Source organism: Tachysurus vachellii, chromosome 3 (assembly GCF_030014155.1).
Source record: "Tachysurus vachellii isolate PV-2020 chromosome 3, HZAU_Pvac_v1, whole genome shotgun sequence".
Taxonomy (NCBI): Eukaryota; Metazoa; Chordata; class Actinopteri; order Siluriformes; family Bagridae; genus Tachysurus; species Tachysurus vachellii.
The window spans coordinates 2230553-2256615 of NC_083462.1; the positions used below are offsets into that span (position 1 = coordinate 2230553).

The 26063-nt window shown below is 41.7% G+C and overlaps 1 protein-coding gene across 1 annotated transcript; it reads left to right on the top strand.

The window, feature by feature from the left end:
- Positions 1 to 73: 73 nt before the first annotated feature.
- Positions 74 to 2058, top strand: LOC132842598 (uncharacterized). The gene is made up of 4 exons (XM_060865346.1): positions 74 to 153; positions 535 to 563; positions 725 to 1209; positions 1320 to 2058. Exons 2-4 carry the CDS (start codon positions 541 to 543, stop codon positions 1826 to 1828), a joined length of 1017 nt encoding a protein of 338 aa, XP_060721329.1. The 5' UTR covers positions 74 to 153; positions 535 to 540; the 3' UTR covers positions 1829 to 2058.
- Positions 2059 to 26063: the final 24005 nt, after the last annotated feature.

Sequence of the window (26063 nt, forward strand, 5' to 3'; positions counted from 1 at the left end):
ATGTAACCTGCCCTCCCCTTTTCACCCACCCACCACTGATACAGTACACTCACATAATAAGTGACTGTGGTGATCCAGAATAGAAAGAACAGCAACAGAGTTAAACTTTCACACTCTGATTACAGATTTATCTTCAGGAGACCCTGTGACAAGGTAATCATGTTTCAGGCTGCTTTTATGGGTGCTGGATTCTTTTTTTTTTTTTTTTACTGTGTTTAAATAACTTACGTTTAAAGTTTATGTAAGAACTTGAGTTTTCATTCAAACTTGTAGAATATAAATATAAAATTATGAAAAATAGGATGAAATGTAGAAGAAAAACAGAAAATTCTCATGTTTAAGACTCACAAAATAGTATTTTAGTATGAAATACTTGTTTTTATTTATTATCCTTTTGATCTGTAGAGGATTTTTATTAATAAAATCATTCTGTAACAGATGACAGATGACTAGAGACACTGAAGGAGATTTTTTTGATGATCTTATGATCAGGTTTGAGTTTTTCCACTTTAACATCTTTACTTCCTGTTCCAGAGTAAGATGAATCAGCTTTCATCATTGGAGTGAGTTTAATTCCAGAATTCACAGAAATGATTCATAACAATTTATTCACTTTTAAAAGGAATTGCATAAAAAAGATTAAACCAAAACAAAAATAAGTACAGTATTTTTTGTCTACAGCTTTTTGATTTTCTGTGTTGAAATGTTTTGTTTGTCTCTACAGAGTTGTGCTGAAGAACACAGCTGAAGCTGTTCTCATTCCACTGAAAGGTGGGATCTCCTCCCTGAATGAAGTCTATAAGGCTCTTATTAAGGCAGATGTAGATCCTGTAACTGGGAAATGCTCCAACTACGACTACATCAGACAGCAGATAGTACAGGCTCATCAGCTCCTGAAGCAGTCAGAACAGGAAGCCAGTTCAGGGTTGAAGAGTCTGGATAAAAACTTAGAGAGACTGATACAAGAGGAGGGGAAACTCGAGCAGGAGATGAATGACACAAAACTAACCTTAGACAACTTTAGAAAAGAGAAGGAATCAAATGAAAATTTACTCAGAGTATCTCAGGGAGCTCTGAAGCAGACCAGGAGAAATCTGGATTCAGCCATACACACACTTCAGGGTCAGGAGAAAAGGAAACGTGATGCTGTAATTGTCACAGCTGTTGGGGCAGGAGTGTTCGTTATACCTATCATTGGATGGATTGCAGGTAAGAATTACAGCATACCGATAAGAATAATGACATCTGAACTGTTTCATCATCATAACCTTCATGTGAGAGTCTGTTCTGACTCTATAGTTTGTTTCTTCACTGTTCAGGTTCTGCCATGATGATTGGTGGTGCAGTTGAACTGGATCAAGCAAATGAAGCTGTCCAAGTGGCTCAAGAGGAGGTGAGAAAGTCTGAGAATGAAGTGAGAAACTATGAACTTAAAGTATCTCACTGCATGTCTAAGATTTCCCAGACCGAACGTGACATCAGTCAGAAAGATGACCAGCTGAAACAGATACGTGAAGGAATCCAGAAGGTGAAGAAGCAGAGTCAGTCTGTAGCCGAGTTCCAGGGGAAAGTGAGAGGAGCTGTTCATCTTCTGGGTGTCCTGAGTGGGGGGGTCAGTGTAGCTGATGGTCTGACTCGCAGATCCATCCTCCAAGAGCCTGTGATGAAGGTGATGGAGGATGTGATGAAGGCCATAGAGCAGATCAGAGGGAATGAGCTCCTCTATGGCAATGACCTGCCAAGACTCATCAATCAGATGAAGGAGAACAACCAACGACTAGCAGCCATCTGTGCCTCAGAGAACAGCTCAATATCACAATATTGTTAATTCTTTTATTTTGAACAGAGATACACAGAAAAATAAATATTCTGTAGCACTTCAGAGTTTTGTTCAAATAAGAATAAAGTAAAAAAAAAAACAAGTATGATTCTGTGTCATATTCAAAAGCATTAAAAGCCACTAAACATGAACAAAAATAAATACAGTAAAAGGATGTTGTAGTAAAGTTTGTTATAAGAAACAATGTGTGAGCTCGAAGAGAAATAAACCCTGTGACAAAGTAATCATGCTGCTTTTCTGAGTGCTGTATTTATTTTTACTGTGTTTATGTAATAACTTGAGCACTTTCATTCAAAATGGTAAAAAATAAAAATAAAATGATTATGACAAATATAATGTAATAAAGAAGATAAACAAAATAACCTTGTGGTAAAGGATCATAAAATATTGCTTTAGTGTCAAGGACAGAACTTGTTTTTATTCATTATCCTTTTGAGCTATAGAGGACTTTTTGTTAATAAAATCATTCTGTAAGAGATGACAGATGACTAGAGACACTGAAGTAGATTTTTATGAGGATTTTTAATGAGGATTGAGATTTTCCCCTAGAACATTTTCTGTTTTCAGAGTCAACATTAATGAACACTAATACACATACTAATGCAATGCCACTAGGGTTAGGGTTAGGGTTCGGGTTAGATTAAAGCTGACTTCAGAATAAAGCTGAATGAAGTGACAATTTATACTGGCTGTATAAAGACAAAAGCTATAATTAATAAAACATTTTCAAGTAACAACAATATTTTGTTTCATTATTGCAGAACATTTGAACTACAAAATATTTCTCATTCAAAACTAAGATGCTGAAATGCAGTAATATGTGAACTTCCTTAAACTTACATACTGCAATTTTAAGGTTATTAAAAAAGGATGGAGACCTGGCAGAATATTTTTCATAGATTAGAGGATTTGAGAACTAGTGTGATAACAACCACCTAGCTCTAAATAAGACAAGACAAAGGAAATGGTGTTTGATGCTAGAGGAGTGGGTGATCATAGGCCACTGAGCATCCACAATCAAAATGTAGTACAGGTCTCATCATACAAATACCTTGGTGTCTTTTTTGATGACTCACTAACATGGCATATACAGTACATGTGGATAATCTCTATAGTAAGATGCAACAAAGATTGCAAATTTTTACGTCGTCTGAGAGTCCATGGGGTTGATCAAAAATTTATGGTAATCTTTTACCAGGCAGTAATTGAGAGTTTAATCAGATACTGTATCACAGTATGGTTTGGGAATCTATCTGTGCAATCGAGATCAAAGCTGATACGGATGATACATATTGCTTGGAAAATTATAGGAGTGAAAGAATTGACACCAGTGCAAACTATGTACGAACATGTCACTGTAGGACACACTGAGAGGATTGTCTGTGATTTTTCCCATGTTTTGAATATGGAGTATGAGTTGCTGCCTTCTGGCAGGAGGTTCAGAGTTCCTCGCTGTAGATTAAATAGATTTAAAAACTCTTTTATCCCAGTGTCGGTGAAGTTGTTAAATAGGGGAAGGAAATAGTTGCTATTTTATGTATTCAATATTTTGTGAATTGTATCTGTCTAATGTGTGTACTGTATGATTGCAGCATGGGTGATGGCCCAAGACAAATTTCCCTACTGGGAACAATAAAAGTTTACCTTACCTTACCTTACCTTAGGCCATCCTTAAAAATATTTTGGTTTGCAGTAACAGTAAAAAAAACCCAAAAAGGGTGAGTAGGTAGGTCTATATTTTTTTTTCAAGTTTCAATGTAAAAAAAAAGTACAATTTTGGTGATGGTGATTACGTAGGTATGACTTTAAACAAATTAGCATATGGTGACGTCACTGACTGGGTCTTCAACCCGTGCCTTCGGGCGCATCATTGCAAAGTTTATTTTGATGCTGGACACAGTTTCTCCAGAACTTTGTGCCAAGTTAAAGCGGTGTCGAGCTGTTTTAATGAATTTTTTAGGTGTATTATGGTGCCCAAACCCGTTAAAATTATTTTATTGCATTTGTATTAGTTGTTTGAAGAGTAAAAAAAAAAAAAGGTCAGTCTTAACGCAAATTTACAACCGGCAAGTCGGTCGGACTTAAAGCAAAAAAAATAAATAAATAAAATTGAGTCGGTCCTAAATTGACAGGATCGGTTGGGTTACGGCAAACAAGAATATTTTTAAGGATGGCCTTACCTTACCTTAAATGCAGTAATATGTGAACTTCGTTAAAATCTTACCGAACTGTGTGTGTGTGTTTAAGTGATTGTTGGAATGTATTGGTATTGTGCCTCTGGATATGCAGGCAACTATCTGATAATCTGTGCATCTGGATATCTGGTAATTCCTGTTAACAGAAGTAATCCTGGCTGTTTTTCTTACTTGATGTTTCCTGAAGGCTGCAATTCTTCACTGAATGTGAAAGATAACTTGAGTTTGAGAACAGAATGCTGAAAAAAATCTGATTTCTATGACATTGATTTGGCGATCAGTATCTTTAGGTGAAAGATTTCAAAACCAGGAAAAGATACTTATCTTGTAAAATGTTTGATATTGTGAACAAACTGTTCTTTTGTTTTTCACACATGCTCACACAATAAGTGTACCATCATTTTTCCGAGATGGTTAAACGGAAAAATGTGCTGAAGGTGGAAAATTGGTGAGATGCCATCTGCTCTTACACAGTCTAGATGATTTATTTGCATTTCTTTTAGTTTCTGTGTGTTCATTAGACTTTTCTTTGTTCTCCCTCTGTGTGTGTGTGTTTGTGTGTATGTGTTTGTTTACACATGTGATGTAGCTTAAGTATGTGTGACAGAGAGAGGGTAAGGAGGATGAAAATTAGTGATAGAATACACTCTAAAAACTGCTGGGTTAAAAACAACCCAATTTGGATTATTTTTGCAACCCAGCGCTGGGTCAAAAAGGGACGTACCCAAGTCTGGGTTATTTTAACCCAACTAGTTGGGTTATAATGTTTAACCCAGCATGCTGGGTTGTGATTTTAACCCAACTATTAGTTAAAAATGACGACACTGCTGGGTTGAATTTAACTCAAAATGGGTCAGAAATTTAAGTGATTAAAATAATGAATCTAAAGCAATACTTACTTCGGTAATCCAACCCTGCCCACGGGAAACACGGAAGTATGTGGAAGCAATTTAGGTGATCTAAATAAAATGTTGTCCTTCGTTTTATTAACACACGTTTTCTTATTTTTGTAAAGGATGTCTAGGCTAAAATAGCAAAACTTAAATCTAATATATGTCTAGTATACGGAGCTGATTTCGTGATAACAGCATGTAAAACGCTCGCATTCTATGAAAATGTATCACATCACAGTAAATGCATCACTGACTTCAGTCAGAAAGAATACAAATTTAAAATAGAAAAACATTTCATAACATTTACATCAACCTCAATATCTGAAGATATAAGAATCATCAGTAAGAATCATCAATTACAATGTAATTGCAGAGTAGAAAAGTATGTAGATGTAATAAGAAAACAGTATAAAACTGACTTAATCAGAAAAATTAACGTTAAGAAACTACAAATTTGAAATATGAAAACATTTATAACATTTACACAAACAATCATAAAAATCAATATCCGAACATATAAGAATCATCAGTAAGTTTCATCAATTGCAATGTAATTGCAGTGTTGTATAAGAAAAATAGAATTTAGAATAATGAACATGCATCAAACTGACTGCAGTACCTCCAATTAAATATGTGTGTGAGATATGAGAACATTTCATGTAACAGTGTACAAGTTAAAGAACACAGAATCCAATGAAGCACTCAGGTCACATAATAATAATAAAATAAAAACAAAAAAATAAGTTACAGTTTGTCTGCAAAAATGAATTCTCGCAGAACTCTTACTGCTGGTGTCTCCTCCCCAGGAAGTTCATACACCACAGTCTGTCGAAACTGCACACACCAGGGAACAGGGAAAACAAGATAGGTCAAAACACGTCTATAGAATGCAAAATGCTCGTATGAATTAATATAATTTTCTACTGAATGTAAGCAAAGTTACAGCTAAACGAGATGTACAAGCAGAGTGAGAAAGTTATGAAGTAACATTAACTTTACGTTCTGGTTTAACGACAGAAAACCACGATGTTGAAGAAGCTGGATTTAACACTTTCCGTTCCATGCACTGTCCAGTTTAAACTTAAGAAAGATCATAAATAACACTGCTTGCTGCCATCAACTAATTACATAGAAAATATTAATGTCAGTCAAAAGGCATTTTTTTCAAGATTTGCTCCTAAATTATCCTAATTATCCTGGGTGTGTCACGAATAAAATGGCGGTGGAACATGTTGAGTTTCAAACCCTAAAGTTATTTAGCTTGAGCTGACCTCAGACAGTCCCGCTTGTTTCAAACTAACCATAGACTGTACAGAAGTATAGGAATTTAAATTTAATCCTGAAAAAAACCTATATATTATATAGTATGCTTGTAGTGAATGAATCTCGTTAGCTGTTGAATTTACCTCACAGTGAAGTTAAACAAAATGTAGAAGCAGAGCGGGAAATTGGATGTCCTAACAAAATACTGTACGTACCATTAAGTAAACTCCGCCGTATTAAAACCTTATCTAACACAGAAATCATTTATGATAAAGTAGATTTAACGTGTACAAAAGTAATATTTAAAAAGCATTTACCCTATTGCACCCAGATACAATGTGTGGAATCAGAGAGGTTTGGCGGACATCTTGTTCCAAGATGGCAGCCAGGTGCAGGGGTGGTTTGTTAGGCTACACACGTGCCCCTTTGTTTAACGTTTTTCTACAAACATTTTTTATCTCATTTTGTATTTTTCAACAATTTCTTATCAATATTAAAGAAATTTTTAGCCAAGGATGGATTTTAAATGTTGGAAAGAGGGATAATGTATCTTGTTGCATATGGCTGCTCCGTTTGTGGCTTCTGATAAGTCCACGTGGTTTTGCTACCAGTGCTACTGGAAATGAAACACAGACTACATCTGTTAAACTCGTGCCCATGGTTGATAGACCTGAACTTCTTCAGCCAAGGATACCACATTATTTATTCTATCTGCTGGCAAAAAAAGCATCATCAAGGAAAAGAAAGTCATCAGCATGTCAAGGGAAGCAAATGGTATGGTCCAAAGGTTCTACTGATTCTTCTCCTACTCAGTGGCGACATACAGATGAATCCAGGACCATCAATAAACCAACATATAACTGAACCAGTAAGTGGATCAACTGAGTGTAATCCAAGCTGGAGTGTGAGCTGTAGTGCAGAGATCAGTGGGCCTTCAGTGGGAGATGTTGGGAGTTTGGCTAAACTACCCTTGGATATCTTACAGGATGTGCCCATGTTTCAAACATCAGAACTCAGTAACAGTCCTGTCTTTGACTCAGAGAGTTTTGACATGCATCCATGCCAAGGACTGTACCGCCTGACACCCGAGGAGAGGCCTGTGGAGGAGCACACTGCTACAGTCCTTCAGGTATGCACATTGAATAATGCATCTCAGTGTAGTACTGTACATTCTAACCTTTCCTGTCCGTCATCTATGTTTGGTGATGCTATGGATGGGACGCTGAGTGGCTGTGCTGGTGCTGTGGCGGGTGTGGTGGATTGGCATGCGCGGGTTTCTTGTGCCGGTGTTGGCATTGGTGACGTGCCTGGTGCTTTTGGTGTCGGCGTGGGTGTTGTGCGGTCTGTCCATTGGGGATCACGGGGGACGAGTCTGAGGAGCGATGGCTTCACAGTGACGTCGGGTGGATCCGGTGTTTTGTCTGGGCATGGGGTGCATGTTGGGCTGGCTAGACCCTGGGCTATGACTACTTTAACGGTGGGCACTTGACGTGTCCCCGTAGTGATGCAGAATGTAAACAGGAAACAGCTAAATCTAGGGATTGCAAAGAACAGGAAATGTGAGGTGTTTCAGACTGTCAATCATTCACGAACAGTATGGGACCCTAAGGCTAAACCAAAGGGCCTTTTAGGTGGTCATCTAAACATTAGAAGCATAATGTCTAAAAGTGAGCAAATACAGCATTTATTAATGGATTCAAACCTGGACTTTTTATGCTTATCTGACACCTGGCTCAATCAAAATGCTCCATTAGCCGCCCTGAATATCCTTGGTTATACCATCTACAGGAAAGACAGGGAGGAATTAAAGAAGGGAGGAGCCGTTACCGTTAGTCTTTCACTACAAATGTCCTTTGTCCTTGTCCATAATTTACAGGCCTCCCTCGTCAGATAACAGCTTTTATGAAAATTTTGAAAAGCTGTTATAAGAAAGCAATCTTGATAAAGAAATTATTATTATGGGGGATTTTAACATCAACTGGGAAGACGAATCCGCTAGAAAAAAGGCTCAAACAAATTACAGATAGGTTTGATGTAACACAAGTTGTTCGCGGGTCGACACGGATAACAAACTCTTCCAAGACACAGATTGATCTCATATTTACCAATAGGCCGGAAAGAATTGTAAAATCATTTAATATGTTAACAGGCTTATGGGATCATAATCTAACTCTTATCACTAGAAAACGTTTTTATCCTTGTGCTAAAGAAAATAAAGAAATTACTACAATTCCTAAAAGTAAATATCAAAACTTTATAGCTGCAGCTAATCAAATTCAATGGAATGACATTTTATCTTTCGTTGATTATGAAAAAGACAGCCAAATATTTCTAAAAACACTTGAGAGAACTATTAAAGAATTCACACATAAAATTAAGCTCAAACAACACAAAAATACTGTACCGTGGATAAATCCAGATATTATAAAACTTATGAAAGAACGAGACCAAGCTTTAAAAATAGCAAATAAAAATAAAACAACGCACGACAAAGGACATTTCACCATGTTGAGGAATAAAGTTGAAAGATCATTAAGGAAAGCAAAGGCAGATTTCTTTCTTACTTTAATTGAAAAATCAAATGGGAATGCTAAAATAATATGGAACCAGCTAAGAAAAATGACAGGGGATTGCCCCAAAGAACATAACACTTTAGAAATTAAAATAAATGAACAACTAACAAATAATATTTCGGCTGTAGCGGAGGCATTCAATAACTATTTTATTGATTCTGTGGCTAATATAGCAAGCTGTTTTACTCCTAAGAACACATACGCTCTACCAGTAGACACAAGTCAATCCGTTTTTAGTTTAATAACCATCACAGAATCGGAGGTATCACAGATCATTAAATCACTTAGACCATCTATCTGTAAAGATATTTTGGTATGGATATAATGATGCTCAAGGAGCTTAGTACAACAGTCACATGCCCCATTACCAAAATGATCAATTTATCAATTTCATAAAATATGTTCCCAAATATGTGGAAATCAGCGGTTATTGTTCCCATTTTCAAAAGTGAAGACTCTCATTCTATGTTAAATTACAGACCGATCAGCATTTTGCCTACTGTGTCTAAGATTGCAGAGAAACTGATAGCAAAACAAACTATTAACCATCTAAATACCACAAACTATGCTATCCACGATATGCTGTTTGGCCTTAGAGCCAATTATTCAACCGAAACTGCTACTTGCTTCTTTACTGAAAATATTAGAGCGTTGTTGGATCGAGGTGGGGTGGTTGGAGCTGTGTTCCTGGATCTTAAGAAGGCTTTCGACACTGTCAATCATAAAGTCTTGCTGACAAAATTATGCAGTTTTAATTTTTCCTCAAATGCTATTAAATGGATCGATTCTTACCTCACTGACCGTTCCCAACATGTCAGAGTCCAGTCATTTAAATCAACGGCTCTCACTTTAACTACCGGTCTTCCTCAAGGATCAATTTTAGGACCTTTGTTGTTCTCACTTTATATAAATGACCTACCGTCTGTCTGTCAAGATGTTTCTGTGCAAATGTATGCTGATGACACTGTAATCTATGTTCATGGTAGTAATATTTCTCAGGTAGCTGCGAAACTTACTAACTCTATGGTTAATATTACAGATTGTTTGAAACATTCTTGCCTGCAGTTAAATACATCAAAAACAGTAGCAATGTTTTTCACCAAGTCCAACAATAAGTTCAGTGTTGAGCCAGATGTTTTTGTGTCAGGGGAAAGGCTACAGATTGTGTCAGAGTACAAATATTTGGGGATTTTAATTGATTCAAGTTGTCTTTTAAATCGCATGTAAAAAAGGTTTGTAATATAATCAAATTCAACCTCATTAACTTTAGACACATTCGCCATCAAATGTCTACACAGGCAGCAAAAATGTACATTCACTCTATGATTTTTTCACATATCTCTTACTGTTTGCCCGGTTGGTCACAGGCTAGTGTTACAACTCTGAAACCACTTCAATCACTTTACAAACGAACTGTAAAAATTCTGGATAAGAAATCAAACATTTCTCATTATTGTTTAATATTACAAAAATAGGGGCACGGTGGCGTAGTGGTTAGCACGTTTGCCTCACACCTCCAGGGTTGGGGGTTCGATTCCCACCTCCGCCTTGTGTGTGTGGAGTTTGCATGTTCTCCCCGTGCCTCGGGGGTTTCCTCCGGGTACTCCGGTTTCCTCCCCCAGTCCAAAGACATGCATGGTAGGTTGATTGGCATCTCTGGAAAATTGTCCGTAGTGTGTGATTGCGTGAGTGAATGAGAGTGTGTGTGTGCCTTGCGATGGGTTGGCACTCCGTCCAGGGTGTATCCTGCCTTGATGCCCGATGACGCCTGAGATAGGCACAGGCTCCCCGTGACCCGAGGTAGTTCGGATAAAGCGGTAGAAAATGAATGAATGAATGAATGATTACAAAAATATATATTACTCAGCTGGGAAAACATGGTAAAATTCTCAAATCTATGTCTTGTTTAGAAAATTATTCATGGATTATCATCTCCCCCCTCCCCTCCCCTCCCCTCCCCTCCATCAGTTTGTCAACATCCGAACAGCTGATCATCGTAGAACCAGAGGTGCAGTGAGGGGAGATTGCATCATTCCCTTTAGGAAAAGTGTATTTGGCCTAACCGTTTTTTCTGTTCAAGCTGCTACTCAGTGGAACCTGACCCCTATAAACATCAGAAACCTGAACACGTATAGTACATTTAAGATCCAGTTAAAGAAGTGGTTCGTTATTAACCAGAGCTGTCAACATTAGCTTAGTTTTTGACCTGCTCGTGTTGCCCCCGATGGTTTTTTGTTTATTGTGTGTGTGTTCATGTAGTTGTCTGATGTTTGTTTGATTGCAGGTGTCTTGTGTTTCTAATTTACATCATAGCTAATACTTACAGTAGTACATTTATTAAATGTATTGTAGGTTTATTGTTATTTCATTATGTACTTTATTTACTTTGATCTTTTTTAGGGTGACTATTACCATCTGTCTAGGAACTACAGGTGAAAAATAGCCATCTGGTTAACTCTGGCATATTGACAGAAATGTTTATTAATATGTATTGTCCCTGTAATAAATAAATAAATAAATAAATAATAATATTCCTTCCGAGCTCTGATGAAGACACGCATGCTCTCCCGTTCACTGATCTGGGATCTGTCGTGAGTCGGAGCACGGCTGTCACTTGGCTGTGAGGTAATCTCAGTTAAGCTGACTGAAGGCCTACATACATATTGAATAACTTACGTTTCAGACAGAATTTCACTCGCTTTCATCTGAAGACGCAAAGAAAATGGCGACTTCTTGCACTTGTGTCGTCCGATTTTCACGTTGATGTGCATGCTCTCTTTCATGTCCGTGTTCCCAACCCAGGGCCGCTGGGTTATAGCACAAGACAATTGTCAACCCAAACTTGGGTTAAAACAACCCAAAGTCTTACCCAGCGGTCTGAACCCAGCATTTGAGTTAAAAAAAACAACCCAGTGTTTTTTAGAGTGTATTTTTGGGTCACACTGCTGCTCCTACCTCTGAGCTGTGAGGTGATAGGAGCTGTTTATTCTCTGTTTCTTTCATCAGAGTTAAGACAAGACTTTGATACAGGCCATGCAGTTTTCCAAATGAAGTACACGTGTCAATGTTGCCACTGCCTTATGCTGCAACCGTCCCCACTGTCCCCTACACCCTATAACCGCTTTTCCACCATGCACTCACTCAAACTCCACATGGTCATGGCAAGGGCAGGGGGCATTACAGATCATAAATACACTGGGTGAGTGAGTTGAATTCCAGAATTCACAGAGAAATAATTCATAATGAGATCGGAAACCTGTCTGAACAATTGCGGCTGTATGACAGATGAGATGAGAGTTAACATTAATGAACACTAATACACATACTAATGCAATGCCACTAGCTGGATCTGTTTAGTGATACAAACATCCATATTCACATGTAAACCTGAAGTGGGTGTAGCATGTACTAAAAGTTTGTTTAATTATATCTAAAACCTACCACTGTGCCACTTGAAACACTGGGAAAACCCTCAGATCCTACTGACATCAGAAGAATATGATATACTGTAAGTCTCTTCTCCAAATTGTTGCCACAAAGATGGAAGCACACAGTTGCCTAGAATGGCTTTGTATTTTGTAGCATTACTTTGTTCCTTCACTGGAACTAAGAGGCACAAACAGTATGACAAAGTTGGAACCTCCTGACCTCCTCATACTACATTAGTGACTGAACTCACGAATACTATTGCTTCTAAAATGGGAAAATCCCCACAGCCACATTCCTGTTTTTCTTACTTGATGTTTCCTGAAGGCTGCAAGTGTGACACTTGATGGCAGAAAATTCTTGAGATGTCATCTGTTCTAGATGATTAATTTGCATTTCTTTCAGTTCCTGTGTGTTTGAGACTGTTCTCTGTTCTCCCTCTGTGTGTGTGTGTGTCTGTGTGTGTTTTGATAGAATATTGGTAACCGAGCAGAAATCCACATCAGATTAAAGCTGACTGAAGTGACAAGTTATACTGGCTGTAGAAAGACAAAGGCTATAATTAATAAAACATTTTCAAGTAACAACAATATTTTGTTTAATTATTGAGGTACATTTGAACTACAAAATATTTCTCATATAAAACCAAGACACTGAAATGCAGTAATACAGTATGTGAACTTCCTTAACTCTTCTGCAGACCTCTTCTGCATTCCTATGCAAATTATGAGCGCCGAGTCAAGTTGACCTTGTCTGGTTTGACTGCTTATAAAAAATGAAGTATATATATATATATATGTAATATATATGATAGCCTTTTTTTTCCTCACCTTTTTTGTCAAACCTGTTTCCAACATATACACACGTGGACAAAATTGTTGGTACCCTTCGGTCAATGAAAGAAAAACTCTCAATGGTCACAGAAAAAAAACTTTAATCTGATAAAAGTAATAATATATAAAAATTCTATGAAATGTTAACCAATGAAAGTCAGACATTGCTTTTCAGCCATGCTTCAACGGAATTATTTAAAAAAATAAACTCATGGAACAGGCTTGGACAAAAATGATGGTACCCCTAACTTAATATTCTGTTGCACAACCTTTTGAGGCAATCACTGCAATCAGACAATTCCTGTAACTGTCAATGAGACTTCTGCACCTCTCAGCAGGTATTTTGGCCCACTTCTCATGAGCAAACTGCTCCAGTTGTTTCCGGTTTGAAGGGTGTCTCTTCCAAACGGCATCTTTCAGCTCCTTCCAAAGATGCTCAATAGGATTGAGGTCAGGGCTCATAGAAGGCCACTTTAGAATAGTCCAATGTTTTCTTCTTAGCCATTCTTGGGTGTTTTTAGCTGTGTGTTTTGGGTCATTGTCCTGTTGCAAGACCCATGACCTGCGACTGAGACCAAGCCTTCTGGCACTGGCCAGCACATTTCTCTCTAGAATCCCTTGATAGTCTTCAGATTTCATTGTACCCTGCACAGATTCAAGACACCCTGTACCAGATGCAGCAAAGCAGCCCCAGAGCATCCTCCAGGTTTCACAGTAGGGACAGTGTTCTTTTCTTGATATGCTTAATTTTTCCATCTGGGAACATAGAGCTGATGTGCCTTGGAAAAAAGTTCCATTTTTGTCTCATCTGTCCATAGGACATTCTCCCAGAAGCTTCGTGGCTTGTCAACATGTAGTTTGGCATATTCCAGTCTAGCTTTTTTTATGATTTGTGTCCTCCTTGGTCGTCTCCCATGTAGTCCACTTTGGCTCAAACAACGACGGATGGTGCGATCTGACACTGATGTTCCTTGAGCATGAAGTTCACCTTGGATCTCTTTGATTTGTCATCAATTTTCCTCCTGCAGCCACGTCTAGGGAGGTTGGCTACAGTCCCATGGATCTTAAATTTCTGAATAATATGTGCAACTGTAGTCACAGGAACATCTAGCTGCTTGGAGATGGTCTTATAGCCTTTACCTTTATCATGCTTGTCTATAATTTTCTTTCTAATCTCCTGAGACAACTCTTTCCTTCGCTTCCTCTGGTCCATGTTGAGTGTGGTACACACCATGTCACCAGACAACACAGTGACTTTCTGGAGCCCTATATTTAGGCCCACTGACTGATTACAAGATTGTAGACACCTGTGATGCTAATTTTTGGACACACCTTGAATTAACATGTCCCTTTGGTCACATTATTTTCAGTCTTTTCTAGGGGTACCATCTATTTGTCTAGGCCTGTTCCATGAGTTTATTTTTTTAAATAATTCCGTTGAAGCATCATTTAAAAGCAATGTCTGACTTTCATTGGTTAACATTCACAGAATTTTTATTTATTATTACTTTTGTCAGATTAAAGTTTTTTCTGTGATCATTGTGAGTTTTTCTTTCATTGACCGAAGGGTACCAACAATTTTGTCCACGTGCATATTTTGCAAAAAAAATTTTAATATTTGGTTTAATAAAACCAAATATTTGGTTAGTAAAAAAAAACAGAAATTTTGAATTATTTTCACTATAGTGGCACAAAAGTTTATGCACAATTACAGGCTGGTATATTTCAAAGGGCATTTTATGTGCTATTCATCATAGCTGTTTCATCATAGCTTAGTTGAAAGAGCTTGCAACAATGCATTGAGATTAGATTAGATTAAAAACTCATCTCTTTAGTCAGGCGTACACATAATACATCCCATAATATTGTGCACTATTACACTAGACTTGCACATTCTTATGAACAGCAGATATGTTAATCCCTCTGCACTGCTCTTCTCTTCTCTTTTTCTACCCATGCTAAGACACCCATGCTCTGATCGTCTTCCGTGCATTGAAATTTTTGGACCTCCACTGAGACAAGGCTGACTCTGTGAGAACCCTGAGACATCTACAGATCTACTGGCTCCAGTTGGACTCTGTGATACTTGTATATTTGTAACCACACCATCTAGTGTCACCAATATGAGGATGGGTTCCCCTTGAGTCTGGTTCCTCACAAGGTTTCTTCCTTTACCAATCTAAGGGAGTTTTTCCTTGCCACTGTTGCCTGAGCCTCCTCAGACTTGCTCACTGGGGACAAATACACATACACACATACATACATACTGTGATCTGTATATATATTGAATTTTTATTATATTAATTCTTTATACTTCTCCTTATGTTTATCTTTTGTTCTATATTCATGTTCTGTAAAGCTGCTTTGTGACAATGTCCATTGTAAAAAGCGCTATACAGATAAACTTGAATTGAATTGAATTGAATATTTGTCTAGGCCTGTTCCATGAGTTTATTTTTTTTAAAAGTTTCCATTGAAGCATCATTTAAAAGCAATGTCTGACTTTCATTGGTTAACATTCACAGAATTTTTATTTATTATTACTTTCGTCAGATTAAAGTTTTTTCTGTGATCATTGTGAGTTTTTCTTTCATTGACCGAAGGGTACCAACAATTTTGTCCACGTGTGTATTTTGCAAAAAAAAATTATATTTGGTTTAATAAACCTCATTAATATGCAAAAATGCCTCATTTTCTAGTAAAAAAAAAAAACTGAAATTTTGAATTATTTTCACTATAGTGGCACAAAAGTTGATGCACAATTACAGGCTGGTATATTTCAAAGGGCATTTTATGTGCTATTCATCATAGCTGTTTCATCATAGTTTAGTTGAAAGAGCTTGCAACAATGCATTGAGATGCTCACCCACATCAGGTGCTTGCAGGCTCAACCGCAAGAAGATTCTGCTTTCTCACAGTCTTGACCATGGTGCAGGGACAGTTGTCACCTGCATGAATGAGTTTGATTCTCTACGCTATTAACAGGGTCAGGGTAGGCCAAGAGGCTGTTGAGGCTGAGGCCCACGGAGTGCCAGCTCTACCAACAGGTGGTGGAGGCCATATGGCAGACAGAATACATGTGTATGAAGAGGGAAGGAAGTGGAACAGTGAGGTTACAGGGGGCTGAGTTCAAGAAGGTGCAAGAGTTTGGGGGTCAACCATTCAGTGTGACAGGAAGTGTGGAAAAGAATTGAAAAGGTGAGTGCAGGTGGGTTGGAGTGGGTGGAGAAGAGTGTCAGGGGTGTTGTGTGTGACAGAAGAGAATCAAAAAGAATCAAAGGAAAGGTGTAGAAGACAGTAGTGAGAGCTGCTCTGCTGTATGGTTTAGAGACTGTAGCAGTGAGGAAAAGACATGAGGCAGAGATGGAGGTAGCAGAGACGAGGATGTTGAGGTTCTCTTTAGGAGTGACGAGGATGGACAATATTAAGAACAAGCACATCAGAGGGACGGCTCAGGTTGGCCATTTTGGGGACACGGTCAGAGAGACTAGATTGAGATGGTTATATTGGTAGAAGGATGTGTTGAAAGAGGACATGAAGATAATTGGTGCGATACAGGATAGTGTTAGGCGGAAACAGATGATTTGCCGTGGCGATCTTTTGAAGCATGAGGGTACTTCACACAGCTCCAGTGACGTGTTGAATATCTGTGTGAAGATGGGGGCAGCTGATCAGCACAGACTTTCAGACAGGCTGGTGAAACGCTGTCTGGACCTGGAGCCTTTCTTCTCTTGATCTTCCTGAAGACCTGACACACATCATCTTCACTGAACTGAATTCTAGGTGTGGCGGATTCGGGGGTTACAGAAGGTGAGAACTGGGCTTTTGCAATAGAACTCGTTCAGGTCGTCTGCCAGTTGTTGATTCATCACAGTGCGGGGGGATGGTGTCGTGTAGTTGGTGATGACTTTCAGACCTTTCCACACTGAAGCTGCCATGGGATCAAGATTCTATCCCCATTTCTGTGAGCATCCACTTTGGCCTGACGGAACTGGCTGAGTTTTACAGTGAACCATGGCTTGTCATTGTTGTAGGTTAAGTGAGTCCTTGAGGGAATGCACAAATCCTGACGAAAACTGATATATGATGTTACAGTCTCTGTGAGCCCGTCCAGGTCGGAGGCAGCAGCTTCAAAAACAGACCAGTCCGTGAGAGAGAAACAGGCTTGTAAATCCTGCTCCACTTCCTTAGTCCATCTTTTTACAGTCCTTAATACAGGTGTAGCTGTTTTTAGTTTCTGCCTGTAGGTCTGTATCAGATGAACTAAACAGTGATCAGAGAGTCCTAGAGCTGCCCATGGGACAGAGTGGTATGCATCCTTTATTACAGCGTAACAGTGATCCAGTCTGTTACTGTCTCTGGTGGGACATCAAGTCAAGAAGCTTTTATTGTCATTTCAACCATATATAGCTGTTGCAGTACATAGTGAAATGAGACAACGTTTCTCCAGGATCATAGTGCTACATAAAACAAAGACAGGGCTAAAGACTTGTAAGTAGTCTTAGCCACATAAAGTGCAACTGTGCAACCTGGTGCAAACAAGACAGACAAGACAGTGCAGGACAAAAGACAGTGCAGGACAAAATACAGTGCAGACACAAAGTTACAAGACAATACAAAAAGTACAAAAAATGCAATACACAAAAGACAATAAACAGTAAACAGTAACAGCGCCGACATGTAACATGCGGTCTGTATTTAGGCATTTCATGTGAGAGAATCGCTTTATTAAAGTCCCCAAGAATTATTAGTACAGAGTCCGGGTGTTGTTGCTCACTCTCTGTGATCATGTCAGCGAGTGTCTGTAGTAGAGATGAGCCGGATACTTGGCTGAAACGAGTATCCGGTACGGATAAAGCACTTCTGCCGAGTATGAGTATTATACGAGTAATACGAGTCAATGTCTGTGCTCGGATTGAATGAAAATCATCATTGGGTAACTGATTGTGTCAGCGTTCTGTGATAGGCTAGTCACAGTGCCCCTCCCCTACACACATACAGATGTATTGTGTTGCTGTGTCTCGCTCTGCTCACTCACAGTCATACACACAACAGCTCTCTGTCTCTCCCTCAGGCACTCGGGTTCGCGGGTCTTTTCCGTTAACGTTTAGGGTTTCTTCAGCTTTTCACTTTGGGTTGTAATAATACGTACTTACTAACCAGTAGAGTTCTGGTAAACGTGGGTTCGTTCAAACATGGTGCTTGCTTGGTAGAATGCGACTCGCATTGCGTCTCTGCCTGTCGGAGATTTTTTTTCTTTTTTAAACCTTCAGCTGTCTCTAACCAGTAACCAGACACTGAGTGTCTGACACGTTTTTGCTGTATTTCATAAAAACATAAAGTTAGTAAGCTAGTGTTATAAATATTACAAATTAATTATTACCGGTTAAAGCCCCGCCCATTTCGAGCCCCGCCTACTTCCGGGTTAGGCCCCACCCACTCCGAGTATGGATACAGATACAGATAATTCATATGGTTAACAGATACGGATACAGATACAGATAATGCTGTACTCGCTCATCCCTCACGTGCGCTTGTGGAGGAATGTAAACACTCACCAGAATAAACGAGCAAAACTCCCGCGGTGAATAGAACGGTTTGCAGTTAATGAAGAGTGTTTCAAGATCTGGACAGCACATCTTCTTTAACACAGTTACATCAGAACACCACCTTTCATTCATGTAAAAACATGTCCCACCACCGCGCGATTTCCCCGTTGATTCTGCGTCGCCGTCCGCTCTAAAACGCTGAAAGCCCGGCAGACTTAACGCGCTGTCCGGAATGGAGCCGTTCAGCCAGGTTTCCGTGAAACAGAGAGCAGCAGAGTTCGAAAAATCCTTATTAGTCCGGGTGAGCAGAAGGACTTCGTCCTTTTTGTTGGCTAGAGAGCGGAGATTCGCCAGATGGATGCTAGGCAGCGGTGTTCTTAAACCGCGTTGTCTGAGTTTCACTAGCGCGCCGGCGCTTTCCCCATCTGCGCGTCCTGAAGCGCTTAAGAGAGGCATCTCTCTGCACTGCACATGCTGCTTGCATGCGAATAGGCTGCAGGTTTTCAATGTAAGTATGTTGATGTACATGAACTACATAATTAATAGTGACAAAGTCCATTCCGACATAGCAGAAATTGTCATGTTCTTCACGTCCAACATGGAATGCAGACTTTAGTATGGGTATCACACCTGTTGAAAAGTTTTCTGAGCCTGCCAAAAGAAAATCATCAACATGACATGCGTGTACTCCAGTAACCTTACACTGTTCATCCAACCAATAGAACACTGCTGGATCTACTTGAGACATTCTCCCACCTGTACTCAGCATGATGTCTTTCACCTTGTTGTACCAATACAGTGATGCATCTGCAAGGCCATAAACACATTTGTTTAGTTTCCATAGAATGTCTTTCTTTTCTGCTTCAGGAGGGGGCCGGACATAGATTTCTCTGGACAACTGCATGCCCTGTAAGAAAGCAGATTTGATGTCCATAGAATGAACTTGCCACTTATTTTGACAGATTACTGCTAATAATAGCCTCAGAGAGTCAGAAGCACATGTTGGGGAGTCTTTCTGCAGCTTGTGAATGTTAAACTCTTCAAAACCTCTGGCTACAAGTCGTGCTTTGGGGATAATGCCACTGGGAGTTTCTTTGAGGCTACAGACCCATCGGGTAGAAACACACTTTTGACCTGCATCATCAACTTCCTCAAAAACATTGTTTTTGTTCCAATTCATAAATTCATCCTGCTTGGCTGCATCAAATGAAATGTCTTTTGTAATGAGTACATCATTCTCCCTATCAGTTGATTCAATGTTAAGATTATCAACACATGACATATCCACTGGCTCCTTTTGTCCATCACTGCCGTCAGGTTCAATATGTTGCAAATTAAACCAGTGTTTGTATTTTCCAGAGGCTTTACCTGCTCTGCCTAAAACCTTGGCTCTCTGTAGCTCATCACCATCCTGTTTCATAAATGTCACGGTCTGTCCTGCCCTTAAATTCACACCAGCAGAAGAGACAGGGTTATCACTAACATTGTGATCTGTTTCAGTTTGTGTCATAGGATGAAACGCTTCTCCTGTATTCACCTCATCATCGCTGATGTTTTCTTGACCATCTGAGCTTTCTACTCCGTTGTTTAAATTGCATTTTTCACTTGCTGTGTCTGTGTTGTTCTGAACAGTTTGCTTTGCAGATTCCTGATCTTGTGTGTTTATCTTGCAGAGCCTCTTAAGAGTCCCCCCATGTCTTACAAATACAACAGCTTCATCTTGACCGATAACTGCCCCTGGTCCCTTCCACTCAGGACAGTCTGCTCTTTTGTAGTATACCTTGTCTCCTGTCACATACATGTCATCTGTGGGTCTGAGCTGTTTACGTAGTGCTCTTCTTATCCGCTCAGAAGTCTCTGCTTCAGTGAATGCTTTCCTAGAAGCATGTAATGCCGAAATGTGTTCTCCAACTCTTACACTCATAGTGGTTCTTTCTAGAGCAGGTAGTTTGTCGACTAATACAGAAGGAAGGTTCGGATTTTGTCCAAACACTAATTGATATGGACTGTAGCCCAGTCAAGGGCAGTTTGCCAGTCACATCCATTTTCTCGTTTGACCTTCTGGATTATCTCAGTGAGCGTTTGATTATGTCTCTCAAGTAGTCCGTTGCTCCATGGACTATACCCTGCTGTTGTTTTTGTTTCAATGTTAAAGTTTTCAGCCATGTCTCTGATCTCTTCGTTGTTGAATTCTCCACCATTGTCACTGTACAGCCTCTGGGGGGCTCCATGAACACTTATCTAAGTGTGAATGAAGGAGTTTACAATTTCAGATGACTTCTTAGTTTTAACAATGTTTCCAGCACTGAAACGTATAAAGTGGTCGATAATATGAAGATACCACACACCTGGCTCCAGCTCGTGTAGATCCACTGCCACGGTCTCGTTATAGTCTGAAGCTAAGGGCAGCCCCACAGCAGGTCTTGGCTTTGTCTTTTTATACTTCTGGCATATTTTACAGTCAGATACTATTTGTTGTAAAATAGTAAAGCATTCTTTATCATTGTTTCCTGAACGGTGAATGAGTCTCTGTAGCCTGTCTGCCGAAACGTGACCAGCGCACAGGACTGGACAGGATTCAGCCTGGAAACGTGGAAAGTCGTGTGGATGCGTAACACCCTGGGGAGCTTGAGCCGGACCACAGCCGGGTTGATAACCTTGGCAATGGGGAACGGACCAACGAAACGGGGAGCCAGCTTCCTGCACGCCAGCTTCAAAGGGAGATCCTTGGTGGAAAGCCACACTCGTTGCCCGACACGGTAAGGAGGAGCAGGGCGGCGCCTGCGGTTGGCCCAGCGAGCGTAGCTCCGGGAAGATTTCAGCAAGGTGAAGGAACCGAGGCTTCTAGCTCCTGAGTACAGAACAATGGGGGTTGATAGCCATAGGCAGCCTGAAAAGGGGACAGACCCGTGGCAGCAGAGGGCAGAGAATTATGGGCATACTCGACCCATACCAAGTTGGAGACCCAGGACGAATGATCCTCGGCACAGAGGAGGCGGAGACCTGTCTCTAGCTCCTGGTTGAGCTGTTCCGTCTGCCCATTGGACTGGGGATGAAACCCAAAGGAGAGGCTAATGGAGACACTCAGGAGCTGGTAAAATTCCTTCCAAAAATTGGAGGTAAACTGGGGTCCGCTGTCGGAGACTATATTCCGGGGAATGCCATGGAGTCGGAAAACGTGCTGAAGGAGAAGCAAAGCCGTTTCTTTGGCAGAAGGAAGCTTGGTCAGGGGAACAAAATGGACGAGCTTAGAGAAGCGATCGACCACAGTGAGAATAGTGGAATAGCCATCGGAAAGAGGGAGGCCGGAGACGAAATCCAGCGAAATATGTGACCAAGGTCTGCAAGGGATCGGCAGAGGCCGAAGGAGACCGGATGGGAGAGATCGGGAACACTTGTGTTGCGCACATACTGGACAGGCCGCGAGAAAGTCCCGAGCATCACGTCTGAGCGAGGGCCACCAGAAACGTCGTTGGAGAACAGACAGGGTCCGAGGGAAACCGGGGTGATGGAAGAGCCGGGAATTGTGACACCACTGGAGAACTTGGGACCGGAGATGATCAGGAACAAAGAGTCTGTTCAGTCAGGTTAGACATGGCTTGATGAACTCTTCTCTCGATCCCTAGTCGAAGTGCCCGAATAGCAACGGGGTGAGGAAGAATGTGTTCAGTGGTAGACTCGACGGGATCGGGGGAGAACTGACGAGAGAGAGCATCTGGCTTCCCATTCTTTGTTCCCGGCCGATAGGACAGCGTGAAGTTAAACCTTCCAAAGAAGAGTGCCCAACAAGCCTGTCGGGGTTTCAGCCTCTTGGCTGTCCGGAGATATTCCAGGTTCTTATGGTCCGTCCAGACCAGAAATGGTTGTTCAGCACCCTCCAACCAGTGACGGCATTCCTCCAGGGCGAGTTTGACAGCCAGTAACTCACGTTTGCCAATAGTGTAGTTCCGTTCGGACGAGGAGAGATGATGGGAAAAGAAGGCACACGGCTGAAGTTTATTGTCCTTGGTGTCCCTTTGAGACAAAACGGCCCCAACACCAGTATCTGACGCATCAACCTCCACTACAAATTGTCTAGTGGAATCCGGCAAGGTGAGGATGGGGGCTGAGGTGAAAAGCTGCTTCAGCTTCTTGAAGGCTTGTTCAGCCTGAGGTACCCAAGAGTAGTGTTGACGGGGTGAAGTTAGCTGGTGCAAGGGTGCAGCGACAGAGCTGTAGCCCCGGATGAATCGCCGATAAAAATTGGCAAATCCCAAGAACTGCTGAAGCTGCCTTCGTGTCTTAGGGCGGGGCCTAACAGCCTTGATTCTGTCGGGATCCATCCGTACACTACCTGCTGCCAGAATGAAGCCCAAGAAAGTGGTCCTCTTGACATGGAACTCACATTTCTCTGCCTTTATATATAATTGGTTCTGAAAAAGCCTCTGGAGACAAGATGAGGATGTCGTCCAGGTAAACAAACACGAACAGATTTAACATATCCCGTAAAACGTCATTTACCAGCGCCTGGAACACTGCTGGGGCATTAGTGAGACCGAATGGCATCACCAGATACTCGTAATGACCAGTGGGGGTGTTGAATGCGGTCTTCCATTCGTCACCCTCCCGAATACGAACTAGGTGATAGGCGTTCCGAAGGTCCAGCTTAGTGAAAATGGTGGCTCCTCGGAGGAGCTCAAAAGCAGAAGCCATGAGTGGCAGAGGGTAGCGATTCTTAACGGTGACGGCATTAAGACCCCGATAGTCTATACAGGGCTGTAGTGTACCATCCTTCTTTTCCACAAAGAAAAATCCAGCACCGGCTGGGGATGATGACGGGCGGATAATACCTGACTCCACGGACTCTTGTATATACTGGGTCATGGCCTCCCTTTCAGGCTTGGATAGGTGGTACAAGCGGCCCCGTGGGGGAACAGTGCCTGGCAGGAGGTCGATGCCACAGTTGTAAGGTCTATGAGGTGGCAGGGAAGTGGCACGGGCTCTACTAAACACTTGGCCCAGATCATGGTATTCAGCTGGCAGAAGAGAGAGGTCGGATGGCAGGTCCTCCTTGACTAATAACGAGCAGGGTGTCAAGGTGGTCAGGCAGTGAGCCTGGCAGTAGATCCTCCAACCAAGGACCCGGCCGCTGGACCAATCCAGATGAGGGTTATGCTTCTGAAGCCAAGGCAATCCAAACATGACTGGAGCATGGGGTGAGGGGATGACTAGGAAGGAGATCCACTCCGTGTGTTCATCGGCAATGGAAACCAACAGAGGCTTGGTATGGTAGCGAGCTCGGTGGAGGATATGCCCATCCAGGGCCCGCACCTGAAGAATGGTGGGTAGTGGTTCGGTCTCGATCCCCAGTTGACGCACTAACTACTCATCAAGGAACTCCGCGTCAGCTCCAGAGTCGACGAAAACTGCAAGATCGTGTCCTTGGCTCCCGATCTGTAAACGTGCTTTGAGAAGTGGCTTGGGGGAGGCTAAGCACCAGAGGCTCACCGCGGGCTCCTCCTTCAACGGCGAGCCCTGTCTTTTGCTGGACATGTGAATGCAAAGTGTCCTGCCTTACCACAGTACAGACAGAGGTTGTGGTGAGGACAGGAGACGGCATCCTATCTCCATGGGCTGAGGATATGGTGGCGAGTAGGATTGGCTAGGTTCTGCACGGGGCTTGACATACAGGTCTCTGGGAGGCAGGTGTGATCTTCCAGGTTCTGAACGAGGCTTGGCGTACGAGGTTCTGGGAGGCCAGGAACGAGTTGGGTGTCCCTCCTCTCTTTGTTCCTGGATTCGGCGATCGATCCTGGTTGCCAGACAAACCAGGTCGTCAAGCTCGTCGGGGAGTTCATGGGCCGCGAGTTCATCCTTAACCTGGGGAGCTAGGCCACGGTAGAAAGCATCGTAGAGAGTTGTCGAGTTCCACCCACTGTCCCCAGCTGCCATACGGAAATCCACAGCATACTCCGCCACGGAGCGAGACCCCTGAGATGATTCGAACAGGGCTCGAGTGGCGTCCAGCTTGGGTAGCGTGGAGTCAAAAACCTTGTGCAGTTCTGCTGAAAAGGCATCAAATGAAGAACAGATGAAAGTCTGACGTTCCCACTCTGCTGTATCCCAGATCTTGGCCTTGCCAGATAACAAGGAGATGACGTACGCTACCTTAGATCGATCCGAAGGGAAGGAGGAGGGTTGGAGCTCAAAAATCACTGAGCACTGCATCAGGAACGCGCGGTAAAGTCCCGCCTCTCCAGAGAAGCGCTTGGGGTGAGGCAGATGTGGCTCCCGCATGGAGTTTTGGTTTTGCTCCGCCATGGGTAGGGGGGGCAGGGCCGGTGGCCTCAGAAATGGTGAGGTGGCCTGTGCCGTGGTGAGCATGCTCATGCGCCGAATGAGTTCATTAGTGGACGAGGCTATCTCCTTGAGTTGACGTTTGTGAGCAGCGGAGGATTTGGACAAGGAGTCAAGCTGTGACTGTAACTCCTGAGATCCTGCTGGATTCATTGTTGGCCAGATGATACTATCAGCAAAACAGAGGCGGGGGCTAAGGAGGAGAACCCAAACGCAGGCCAATGTCCAAAAAGAGAGTTTATTGCAATACAAGAGGTATCAATATAAATGGACAGAAGATGTAGCTGGGAAAAGTCTAGAAGAGAACCTCCTACAGAAACAGTAGAAGTACTGTTAACAGTAACAGTCTCGAAACCGGAAGTTCGATTTACAAAAAGTAATCCACGCAGAAAAAAAAGGAAGTAATCCAAGCATGAGCAAAAGTAATCCAAACAGAAAGGAAGTAATCCACACAGAAAAAGGTAATCCTAACGGCAAAGGCCGGAGCGCAAAAACCGGAAAAACACCCGGCAGCAATGAAAAAAACTCATGATGAAATCCCTGGGGAAAAGTAATCCGAGACGGGGAAATCCACACGGGAACAAACAGCAGCAAGGCACAGATAACACTCGGACCGGAAGATGGCAGGAGTGACTCACAAATCGCGACGTAGTGACGAGAGATCATCTGGCAACAGTCCAGCATGAATGGCGCGCTTAAATAGTGCTGCCGAGTATAAAAGTCTGGCGACTAGGGAATGACGTCACAAATGCGCGCCGCGAACGGGAACAACGAAGGAGTACGCTGACAGTGTCAATAATTGCTTATCCCAATGATTCAGTCATAAATATCTCTGCATATTATACTTTTTCATCCGGTTGTATCGCTGTTCAAAGTCAATTATGTAGTCCTCCATGGAAACGCAATTATTCTTTGTTATGCCATCAAAGTATGAATAGGCTTCATACGCACAATCTTTTTCCTCTTTAAGGAACACGCCGTCCAGCTTTGCCATCAACGTTGCCATGCCGTTATCGCGGTCCAAATCTTCCACAGGTATTTCCATTGCCGTCTCACATGCTCTCCCTTCAAGCCCCAAAGCGACAGCAAGGGCTTGCTTCTTTTTATCCAAATCGGTAACCCGCGTCGAGATGTTAACTTCATTTTTCCAACACT